The 12509-nt window shown below is 41.3% G+C and overlaps 1 protein-coding gene across 2 annotated transcripts in view; it reads left to right on the top strand.

Moving 5' to 3' along the window:
* The window catches only part of DERL1 (derlin 1), a 29333-nt gene extending 17454 nt beyond the window's left edge, over positions 1-11879 (top strand). For both annotated transcript variants that reach the window (XM_023224566.2, XM_023224576.2), the window contains exons 4-8: positions 579-605; positions 2302-2397; positions 3583-3635; positions 5784-5894; positions 9631-11879. In XM_023224566.2, the coding sequence (XP_023080334.1) occupies positions 579-605; positions 2302-2397; positions 3583-3635; positions 5784-5894; positions 9631-9769 (426 nt within the window). In that variant the 3' untranslated portion in view covers positions 9770-11879. The remainder of the gene's footprint in view (positions 1-578; positions 606-2301; positions 2398-3582; positions 3636-5783; positions 5895-9630) is intronic.
* The last annotated feature ends 630 nt before the right edge of the window (positions 11880-12509 follow it).

The raw sequence follows: 12509 nt of genomic DNA, 5'->3' as shown, positions 1-12509 counted from the left end.
TCTCCTCCTTTAAGGGAAGGAAAAAAATATTTTGGACTTTAACCATGCTATAGAGCCCTGAGAACGTAAGTAGAATGATTATTCCCTTCAAAGGCTACAGGCATCTTTATCCTTTATTTGAAGGAGAGACGTTAAAATGCAATAGCAGAGAAAAAGAATGCCGGGTGACCAGACTAAGTCACAGGCTGAAGCTGTTGATTTCTACTGTGTTCTTGTCATGGTATTGTCGAATGAAATATGCATAATGAAGATTAGATACCTTTGTGTTGTGGACCGTTTTAAGCAATCTGTACTATAGAAAAGTATTTTCCTTCAGAACACTGGAATTAACTTAAAATTTTTTTAAATAAAATGTATATAAATTAGAGATGGGGTCTTGCTGTGTTGCCCAGGCTGGTTTGGAACTCCTGGCCTCAAGCAATCCTCCCATTTTGGCCTTCCAAAGTACAGAGATTACAGGCATGAGCCAAATTACACCTGGCCAAGTGAACTTTTAAGTGGGGGGAAAATAAACATATCAGTCTTGACTAGGTACAGAATGCTGCTTTTATATCTGATCTTTAACTTTACAAACCAAGATTACTGGGTTAACAATGGATATGCAGGTAAGTGTCCCTTTAAACTATCTATTTGCCCTTTTATATGTTGCAAATCATCACTCGCCATCAGAGAAATGCAAATCAAAACCACAATGAGATACCATCTCACACCAGTTAGAATGGCAATCATTAAAAAAAATCAGGAAACAACAGGTGCTGGAGAGGATGTGGAGAAATAAGAACACTTTTACACTGTTGGTGGGACTGTAAACTAGTTCAACCATTGTGGAAAACAGTGTGGTGATTCCTCAAGGATCTAGAACTAGAAATACCATTTGACCCAGCCACCCCATTACTGGGTATATACCCAAAGGATTATAAATCATGCTGCTATAAAGACACATGCACACGTATGTTTATTGCGTCACTATTCACGATAGCAAAGACTTGGAATCAACCCAGTTGTCCATCAGTGACAGACTGGATTAAGAAAATGTGGCACATATACACCATGGAATACTATGCAGCCATAAAAAAGGATGAGTTCGTGTCCTTTGTAGGGACATGGATGCAGCTGGAAACCATCATTCTCAGCAAACTATCACAAGAACGGAAAATCAAACACCGCATGTTCTCACTCATAGGTGGGAATTGAACGATGAGATCACTTGGACACAGGAATGGGAACATCACACACCAGGTCCTATTGTGGGGAGGGATGGGGGAGGGAGAGCATTAGGAGGTATACCTAATGTAAATGACGAGTTAATGGGTACAGCACACCAACATGGCACATGTATACATATGTAACAAACCATGTTGTGCACATGTACCCTAGAACTTAAAGTATAATTAAAAAAAAAAAAAAAAAATATATATATATACTGTTAGTGGCCTTTGTCAGAAGTTGAAATTGCATTAACTATGGGGTTAATTATGTGTATTTTGAAATTATAGAATTACAACTGTTTTATTTATTTGTTTATTTTTGAGACAGAGTCTTGCTCTGTTGCCCAGGCTGGAGTGCAGTGGCTCGACCTCGGCTCACTGTAGCCTCTCCCTCCCGGATTCAAGCGATTCTCCTGCCTCAGCTTCCCAAGTAGCTGGGATTACAGATGCATGCCACCACGCTCGGTTAATTTTTGTATTTTTAGTAGAGATGGGATTTCACCATGTTGGTCAGGCTGGTCTTGAACTCCTGACCTCATGATCTGCCTGCCTTGGCCTCCCAGAGTGCTAGGATTACAGGCGTGAGCCACTGTGCCTGGCCTACAGCTGTTTTATTTTGAAGATCTTAAGTCAGCTAAATCTTTGAAGCTCTTACATGAGTTATCTAAATCATTGCTTTCCTTGCTCATTTCTGGCCTCTTTTTGGTGTTTGAACATTGACAATAATGGTTGTCTAGTATTTTCTAGGCATGTGACGGTAATGGTTGTCTAGTATTTTCTAGGCATGTATATGGATGTTTTTTAAAAATTGAGATTATATGGTAATGCTTTGTTGCTTTTTGTAAATAACAGAGCTTGACTCTTACATTTCAGAATCCATCTAAAATGATGTAGTTTTGTTGTATTTTATTATAGGATTTTGTAGTATTCATTGTATGATAAATAATAGGATCAATTTATAATTCTGATCGGATGAGTTTCCCTTTACCCAGGTGAGGATTGTTGTGAAGAGGAGGGGTAAAAAGCACAGTAGATGTACACAGTTTTTACGTGCCTCCGGAGCTTGGTTTTTACATGTCGACTTCTTTTGCAGTTGCTGATGATTCCTCTGATCATGTCAGTACTTTATGTCTGGGCCCAGCTGAACAGAGACATGATTGTATCATTTTGGTTTGGAACACGATTTAAGGTACTTTACCTTGGTTGGAAAAGTGTCCTTTTCATTTGTCTTTGCAGAAATTTCTCTTCAGTCCAGAGATGTACTTTCTGACTCATCCAGAAGAGGTCACTGCAGAGCAGTGTACCACAGGCAAGCCCCTTTCTGCCCTCCTCAATCCCAGCTCTATTTAATTAGCCAACCTGGAGTCTGTTGCTGGCCTTTGTTTCTTCACTCCCTCTCTACCTCAGGCCCCTCAGGGATATGTCCCTGAGTGATCTTATGTGTCTGTGTTAGAGAGAAGGAGAGATAACTCATGTGAAACCCTGCCTTTACAAATCAGTTCTTATCACTCCCTCATTCCCTGTTTTTTGCTTTATACTGTAGCTGAAACAGACTGTTTTTGCCCCCAAACACTTCTCCTCTTTGTACATTCTTTCACAATTTTCCACCTGTAACATCTTGATTCTCTTTTTCGTATAGATCCTACCCATTCTTAATTTGAATTGGAACTGAACATATTTCCTGAGTCTGCTGCCTAGAATTCGTCTTACCTTTGGGCTTTTTCAATACTTTATGTGTCTCTTTAGTATTTACCACATATAGCTGTAAAGTTATTTAAGTATAACCCTCTCTTTCCTAGTTTGTGAAGTTTCTTGCAACTCCTTTAGCTCTTGGTATGATGTCTTGGATTTGGTAAGAGGCTCAAATGTTCATCTGAAGAGCTTTCTTATTTGGGAGAGTATTAGTTTAAGATATCAATGTGTGGTGAGATAAAAATTCAGAATAATTTTGCAAGATATGTAAAAGAAGAACCTAAAAAGATGGGGTATGTTTATTTTATTTGTAACAATTTGTTGGCTGGAATCTTAGCGTGATTCTCTCATGGGCCTTGCTTTTAGTAGCATCTGTAGGACACTCATCTGCTTTTTGAAGCTGTTTGTTAATAGCAATTCAGCAGGGCCTGTATTGCAGCAGACCTGTGGGCAAAGTACTGTGTCCTTCCGGTTACAAACACACAAGTAAGTCTAGTTTTAGATAGGAAGGTTTAAGTATAGTGGGAATAATGCTAGATTGATCTGAGAAATTTTGCAGTGACCTTCCAGAGGATTTATATAAAGCGCTTGTCAGTGTATCCTTACCCATTTTAGTCCCTGTAGTAGCTGTGTCCTCGTCAGGTGTGGCTACTCACATTTGCATATATTCATTCCATCCTAGGCCTGCTATTTACCCTGGGTTATCCTTGGATTCAACTATATCATCGGAGGCTCGTAAGTGATATTAGATTTATTTAACTGGAAACTAATCCTTGGGAGATTTCCATTAGTTTTTATCTTTCTCTAACCTTCATACAACTTTAAAGAATCTCAACATTGATGCATTAGAACCTTGTACTTATGGGATAATTTTACTTCAGTGGAATTGATTAGATTGCGGGGCTTTAAGCACATTTAACATTGAATGGTTATGATTTTGTTAACTTAAAACTGTTACACACAGTATGTCCCTATGTGTGTATAGGAATAAATATGTATTTCTGGATTCACTATTCAGATTGAGCAGAGACCTAATTTTTGTCTGAGGTGACTCCTCTAAGAGCTATGTATAAAATTACTATGTCTTATATTCTTAAGGCATTTCCAGAATGCCTTGGAGACTGCTGATCAGTCATAGAAATCCAGATTCTTAGATAGGATATAATTTTGCAAGTGGTTTGGTAATACAGAACTTTTTTTTTTTTTTTTTTTGAGATGCATTTTCACTTTTTTGGCCCGGGTGGGGTGGGAAGGGGTGGGCTCTTGGTAATTTAACCTTTTCCTCATGGTTCAAGCGATTCTCCTTCCCCCGCCTCCTGAGTGGGCGGGGTTTCAGGCCCCCCCCCCCCCCCCCCGGCTAATTTTTTTTTTTTTTTTTTTTTTGACATTTTTAGTAGAGACAGGGTTTCACTGTGTTTGCCAGACTGTTCTCAAACTCCTAACCTCAAATGATCTGCCTGCCTTGGCCTCCCAAAGTGCTGGAATTACAGGCGTGAGCCACCGTGCCTAGCTGATAATACAGAACTTTTGGCCAACCAGGGTCAAATATCTAGTCTATTGGTCAGGAATTAGAACTAGACATAGGAATACCTTTAACTTATCCAGTCAGAATTTTAAAGGGAGGATACCAAGACGCAGCTTCTCTAAGAACTCCCATTTCTTCATATTTTCTGTTTATTTATTTACTTATTATTATTATTTTTTGAGATGGGGTCTCGCTCTGTCACTGAGGTTGAAGTTCAGTGGCACGATCTTGGCTCACTGCAACCTCTGCTTCCCAGGTTCAAGCAATTCTCATACCTCAGCCTCCCGAGTAGCTGGGATTACAGGTGTGCACCACCACACCCAGCTAATTTTTGTATTTTTTGTAGAGATGAGGTTTCGCCATATTGCCCAGGCTGGTCTCAAATTCCTGACCTCAAATGATCCTCCCGCCTTAGCCTCCCAAAGTGCTGGGATTGCAGGCATGAGCCACTGCACCCCGCCAGAACTCCCATTTCTTATACTACAAACTACTTTTTAATATTTCAATCGATTTTTATAGTGCTGGTTCTTCATGTATCTGACTTATCTGCTCTGTGTGATCCTGACTTCTTCTGCATATTGTTGGGGAGAAGTGAATGAATGGGGCGGACTGTTTAGAGCAAAGCATGTTCTGAACTTGGTAAAGCTTCTCTTCCACCCAGGAAGGCGAAGTCTAAAGTAGTTGCAGGTGTTGATTTGTCCCTGACAGGAATCATGTTGCAGGTGAAGACAAACAGGATACGTAATAGTAACAGCAGATCTATACACTCTTGAGGTGACCTGTATGTAAGCCATGGGAAAACTGAAGAAGGTCAGTGTTGATTTCAGGGTGCAAGTCAGCTTTCCTAAGTGATCTCTGTGGTGTCTCACACTCAAGGGTACAAGAGGCAAGAGAGAAGTGCTTAATAGTTCCAGGAAAGGGGGAACAGGCATTTATTGTTCCTCTTTTCCTTACTCCCACGCTTCTCTCTTGGTAGCCTTCATGTTTGCCCACATTTTATCAATACAGTATTCATGACTGAAAGCATTCAGAAGCGTGCTTTACAACTTCCCCAACTCTTGAGGCAGGAAGTAGCAAAAACAATATTTTGAGGATGGGCTGGTGCTTGAAAGAGATGTCGGAGGGGCTGCTGGCCTTGAAGAGTGGCGGGCCTCATTGGTTCAGCAGGACTGATTTCCCATCTCCCTCAGAATGCATTTGCCACTCGGACTACAAAAGGGCTCATTGTCAGCTCTCACAGACTCCCAGGGACTAAATGGTCTGCCTTGAAGGCTCTCTTCTTTATGCTATTAGTTAAAACTTGGTTCGTTTCACTGTATTGCTTGAATGTCTTTAAACTCATTTGGCTCTCTTTGCAGGGTAATCAATGAGCTTATTGGAAATCTGGTTGGACATCTTTATTTTTTCCTAATGTTCAGATACCCAATGGACTTGGGAGGAAGAAATTTTCTATCCACACCTCAGTTTTTGTAAGTGTTATTGTCCTGTCTCATCTAACATTTTAGTGCCTGTGTTCTTAATGCATCCTAATAAGAGCTCCATGAGGAGTATGATTTACCCCCATGCCCCATCTGATGGAGTAACCTAAGGCAACAAATGACTTACCCTCGTCACATAGTCACAGGAAGTCAGGGATTAAAGCCTCGGCTCCGTTGCCTTCTTGTTACTCTTTTAGCCAGGGACCACTGACAGCTAGGTTCCAGCATTACAGGAGGCCTCTCAGCCCACCGACCCTGCTGAGGGACCCGATGCAGCTCCAGAGTGCGAAGCAGTGGGCTGGGGAATGGGCAGAGTCACACGATAGTGGGGTGTCTTTTCTTGGCCCATCAGTTTTTTACCCTTGATTTTGCCCAAGGAAGGGTAAGTTAGCTTGTTAGTCAGCAATTTTAAGCATTTTTATATTAAATGCTATGGAGTAGCCATTTTACAGGACTGTTCAGAGTTAAAAGGAGAGACTTGAGGTTTGTATGGTCCCAACCCCCTGGGAGTTTGTGCTCTTTGTCTGCTTTTAGGGTGTATTGAAGTAGGATGCTAAGGCAACAGCTTTGGTTTTTGAGACAAACGTGGGTTTGAATCTCAGTCCCCTCAGATAGTAGTTTTTATACTGGGAAAGTTACTTAATCAAGCCTCCAAGTTTCAGTCTGCAAGTCTGTAAATTGTGGGGGAAACCACTGTCTCACAAGACTGCATGAAGTAAGATACACCGTTGGGAAGCACATAGTGGGTTCTCCGTAAGTAAAGCTAGCTGCCATATTCCTGAAGGTGGGGGTAGGAGAGCAGGATTTTGATGAGCTGAGAGGAGATGCGCACACACACAGAAGCATGTAATAGTCATGTGACCATTCTGTCAGTGAGGCAAAAAGGCTGTCGAAGAAGGGACCAGTTAAATCACCATCTGGGTGTCACAGCCTGCCTGACAATCACGCCTAATCTCATATCAGGGATATGCAGTAATAGCTTGCATTTAAAAGCTTTGAAAAAACAAACAAACCAAACCCTTTCACATCTTGCTAAGTTTAATGTTTTGCAGTTCTGTCATTCTTCTAAGGGATCAGTGAGGGCAGTAAAACTTGAGCAGGCCTCGTCTTTCTCCGCCTCCTTTTATAGGGTAGGGGTATGTTTTTCAAAGACTTTTCAAATTGTGAACTGTAGTTTACAGAGCTATACCATATTGGTGGTTGTGGTGTGTGTGTTTTTCTTTAAGAGAATAAAAGGAAACTTGTTTCTCTTCTGAGCCTTGAATTGCCTTCAGGCTAAAAAAACAAATGACCAATCTGGTTTCTAATTATCAAAGGACATAATAACAGCAGGTTTGGCTTTCTGATCTAGGTTTATCAAGTAGGATGGCAGATGCATCAATTAAAAAAAGCTTGGTGCTTTTGGGGGGCAGCCAACAGTTACTTTACTTTAAATGGCCATATTCTAACTTAACGGCTTGTAGCTACTTCTCAGTTGTGGGCAACACAGGATACAAGATTCTAGTGGCAAAATCAGCAGAGTGCTGGAGCCTGCCTTCCACTTGAACTTTCTCTGTTGGTGGAAGTCCTTCTGCTAAATTTTGCATAAAGATCAGATGACAAAATATAGCTCCTTGCAAAAGCAGTAACTGCTTTGAAATTACCATAAATTTTTGTTGATTATGTATAATTGGGTATCTTTTTATACTAATTATTTGCATTTAATTTCACTATCTACTTAAGCAGTGGAGATGGCTTCCATATTGTCTTAGAGTGAGTAGCAAAGCAAGACAGCCCTAGCATTGCCTTCTGTAAGTGTTCTATTTTATTATGTACTTTGGAGGAATATTATTGTACCAGAACGCATGGATGTTGAGAAACCAGCACTTGGAAAATACATTTTGATTTAATGGTAAAGCTGTATTTGTTTAAAATGGAGGAGGTGAGTATAAGAAGGTATAACTATTTTTCTAAATGGAATGCTGATACATTTGTATCACCATTTTCCATTCCATTTAGAGTACTTGTATCTTCTCTGTACACATTAAATTTTGTGTTTAAAAGGGGTTGTTGGCTGGGCGTGGTTGCTTACGCCAGTAATCCCAGCATTTTGGGAGGTCAACGGGTGGATCATGAGATCAGGAGATCAAGACCATCCTGGCCAACATGGTGAAATGCTGGCTCTACTAAAAATACAAAACTTAGCTGGGCATGGTGGTGGGCGCCCGTAATCCCAGCTACTCGGGAGGCTGAGGCAGGAGAATCGCTTGAACCCGGGACGTGGAGGTTACAGTGAGCTGAAACCGTGCTACTGACTCCAGCCTGGCAACAGAGTGAGACTCCGTGTCTAAATAAATAAATAAATAAATAAATAAATAAATAAATAAATAAGCAAGCGAGTTGTCTGTTTTGGGAAGAGGCATGAAGGTATCGAGTATTATGTAAACAGACTCCGTCTCTAAATAAATAAATAAATAAATAAATAAATAAAAAAGCGAGTTGTTGTCTGTTTTGGGAAGAGGCATGAAGGTATCGAGTATTATGTAAACAGACTCCGGTCACTGACTGCTGTTCCTTCCCAGGCAGGAGGCATGTAGTATAACAAGTAGTGCAGGGTGCAGGCTCTGGAGCCAGGCTCACTGGGTTGGAATCCTGTCACTTTTGAAGCGCTTCACTCAGTGTTGGCTCAATTTTCTTGTTTATAAAACAGGAGTAATAGTAATGCCTACCTCATGGGGTTGTTGTGAAGATCAAATCAATTTATAAGCAGGCAGCACCTGGTGTAAGGTAATGCTCGCTGAGTAAGTTCACAGAGTAGCTGCTCTTGTATAAGGTCAAGTATAAAGCCTGTCCTCTTCAGGTTTCTGCTGTGGACAAGTCACTTGTCATGACTTACTCTTGCTGCCAAGAAGGGTTTAAGCAGAGGTGTCAGATCATCCTCTCTGCCTTCAAGCAAAATTTTAAACATTAGGATCTGCTAAGTGGAATAGGTTTAAACACATTCTCAGTTCACTAATAAAAGAGTCAAGGATGGGAAACAGTTGGAAAACACTATTGAGAGTGTAGGCTTGGGTTTAAATTCTCTTAGCTGTTCTGTGAACTCTTAGTTTATTAATTTTAAGGTGGGAAATCATGTAACCTTCTGGGGCCCCAGCTCTCCCACCATCCGTGAGAAGGGAAGAATGTACCTGGAAGGCAGATTCTGAATAAATTTTAAAACATGCCCATACTTCCAACATAGAAAGCCTTCTTCCCCTATCTCCTTTGATGGGCTCAGCTGAGGGCCTTTTGGAAATGCTGTGCAAGGCTCAAACACGCAGGCTGTGGATTTGGCCTTTGAAAGTGAATGTATTTTGTATCCTTTGATCCAGTTTGAGCCATATTTGGATATACCAAGATGCTATCAGTCATTCTTTGGTTGCTGGGCTTGTGGGTGTAATATTTTTGTTTCCATACTGTTCTGCATGGATTACTTTTATAAGCGGAGAAAAAAACATTCAGAGTGTGAATTTAGCTGAAATCTGAATACATTTAAGAAACATGAAAAACGAATGCCTTCTGTGGTCAGGTCATGGAGCTGAGTACTGAAAACACAAAGTTAAATATTTAAGACATTGTCCCTCACCGCCTTCAACATGACAAGTGCCATGGGAACAGCAGGAGAGGGAGGTGTTCTGGGAGGTCAGATAACTATGTGAAAGTGACTTTGTTCTCTTCTCTCCCTTTGTGTCCCATCTTTCTGCACCAGGTACCGCTGGCTGCCCAGTAGGAGAGGAGGAGTATCAGGATTTGGTGTGCCCCCTGCTAGCATGAGGCGAGCTGCTGATCAGAATGGCGGAGGCGGGAGACACAACTGGGGCCAGGGCTTTCGACTTGGAGACCAGTGAAGGGGCGGCCTCGGGCAGCCGCTCCTCTCAAGCCACATTTTCTCCCAGTGCTGGGTGCGCTTAACAACTGCGTTCTAGCTAACACTGTTGGACCTGACCCACACTGAATGTAGTCTTTCAGTACAAGACAAAGTTTTTTAAATCCTGAAGACAAATACAAGTGTTCCACAAGTTCCCCGATTCTCATTCAAGTCCTTACTGCTGTGAAGAACAAATACCAACTGTGCAAATTGCAAAACTGACTACATTTTTTGGTGTCTTCTCTTCTCCCCTGTCTGAATAATGGGTTTTAGCGGGTCCTAGTCTGCTGGCATTGAGCTGGGGAGCTGGGGCTGGGTCACCAAACGCTTCTCAAAAGGACCCTTATCTCTTTCTTGCACACATGCCTCCCTCCCACTTTTCCTAGCCCCCACATTTGCAACTAGAAGAGGTTGCCCATAAAATTGTTCTGCCCTTGACGGGCTCTCTTATTTATTGACTTTTGCCAAGGCTTGATCACAACAATCATATTCACGCAGTCTTCCCCTTTTGGTGGCAGAACTGTAGCAATAGGGGGAGAAGACTGAAGCAGCGGATGAAGCGCTTTCTCAGCTTTTGGAATTGCTTCGACCTGACATCCGTTGTAACCATTTGCCACCTCTTCAGATGTTTTTATGAAAAAGTACCACTGAGTCAGTGAGGGCCACAGATGATATCAATGAGATATGAGGGTTGTTGCTGGGTGTTTTTTTCCTGAGTTAAGTGATCAAGACTGTAGTGGAGTTGCGTCTAACGCAGGGGTTAGGTTTCAACCATGGGGGATGCAACCCCTTTGCGTTTCATATGTAGGGCATACTGGCTTTGTGTACCCCGAGGAGTTGGGTTGCTTTGTGTTAGGAGGATCCAGCTCATGTCGGCTACAGGGAGATGCTCTCTTTGAGAGGCTCCAGGGCATTGGTTCCATTTCATTCTCATTCTGGATATGTGTTCATTGAGTAGAGGAGGAGACCCTCATACGCTCTTTAAATGTCATGTTTTTGCCTATCCCCCATTTTTTGGTCATGTTTCAGTTAATTGTGAGGAAGGTGCAGCTCCTCTCTGCACGGAGATAATTTTTTAAAGTTAATATAAGCACATCTAAGGGAATAACATGATTTAAGGTTGAAATGGCTTTAGAATCATTTGGGTTTGAGGGTCTGTTATTTTGAGTCATGAATGTACAAGCTCTGTGAATCAGACCAGCTTAAATACCCACAACTTTTTTTTCGTAGGTGGGCTTTTCCTATCAGAGCTTGGCTCATAACCAAATAAAGTTTTTTGAAGGCCGTGGCTTTTCACACAGTTATTTTATTTTATGACGTTTTCTGAAAGCAGACTGTTAGGAGCAGTATTGAGTGGCCGTCATACTTTGAGGCAACTAAAAAGGCTTCAAACGTTTTGATCAGTTTCTTTTCAGGAAACATTGTGCTCTAACAGTATGCCTGTTCTTTCCCCTGCCCTTAAGCAGTGTGATGTGTGTTACCCTAGGAAATGAGAGTTGGCAAACAGCTTCTCATTTTGAATAGAGTTTGTGTGTACCTCTCCATATTTAATTTATATGATAAAATAGGTGGGGAGAGTTTGAACCTTAACTGTCGTATGTTTTGTTGTTGATCTGTGGCCACAATAAAGTTTACTTGTAAAATTTTAGAGGCCATTATTCCAATTATGTTGCATGTACACTCATTGTACAGGCGTGGAGACTCATTGTATGTATAAGAATATTCTGACGGTGGGTGACCCGGAGTCTCCGGTGTACCATCTTACCAGTCAGCTGCCTGCCAGCAGTCAGTTTTTTCCTAAAGGTTTACAAGTATTTAGAACTCTTCAGTTCAGGGCAAAATGTTCATGAAGTTATTCCTCTTCAACATGGTCAGGAAGCTGATGACGTTCCTGATTTTGTCTGGATTATCTTTCTGGAATAATTTTACTGAAACAAGCTATTTGAGTTTTGACTTGGCAAGGCAAAACATGACAGTGGATTCTCTTTACAAATGGAAAAAAAAATCCTTATTTTGTATAAAGGACTTCCTTTTTTGTAAACTAATTCTTTTTATTGGTAAAAATTGTAAATTAAAATGTGCAACTTGAAGGTTGTCTGTGTTAAGTTTCCATGTCCGTGCTCTGCTGTCTGTTAGATACCACATAATTTGTGTAACCAGTCATCTCTTGAAGAGCATTTAGGAAGTACCCAGTATTTTTTGCTGGATTAATTTCTGGATGCAGAATTCCTGGGTTTTCATTTTAATGAAGGAGGATGCTTCCTAACTTTGAGTGAGGAGTCATATCTGCTTGTAGCATGCTTTATGGCATTTTTATAGCTTCTACTTAGGGACCTGAGCCCTGGAACTTTATAAAATTAGATTAATCCCATTTCCTCATAAGGCACACACAGACTAGACAGCAGGTGCCATGACATTCCTGACCCTTTTTTTTTTTTTTTCTCCCGAAGGTGAACTCCCAGTCTGTATCTTGGGCCTTCGGCAGGCCAACTTCACTCATCACAAGGTGAGGTGACAGGAATCAGGCTGTATGTATGTCCCTCTTCTATTACTGGGCAAATACTGAAGCAATAGAAAAAGATCCTGCTTATTTAGAAGGACACATTGCCAGTGTCACTGTGTTCTAAGCTATCTTTTGAATGACACTCATCTAATAATAGGCAATGTTGCAGTTGCCAACATCTTCGTTTATTGCCAACTGTTTCTGAGGTCCCTGCCCC

This window comes from Piliocolobus tephrosceles, chromosome 7 (genome assembly GCF_002776525.5).
Source record: "Piliocolobus tephrosceles isolate RC106 chromosome 7, ASM277652v3, whole genome shotgun sequence".
Taxonomy (NCBI): domain Eukaryota; kingdom Metazoa; phylum Chordata; class Mammalia; order Primates; family Cercopithecidae; genus Piliocolobus; species Piliocolobus tephrosceles.
Note: the sequence above shows the minus strand (reverse complement) of the source record. Positions and strands in the feature narration are given on the sequence as shown.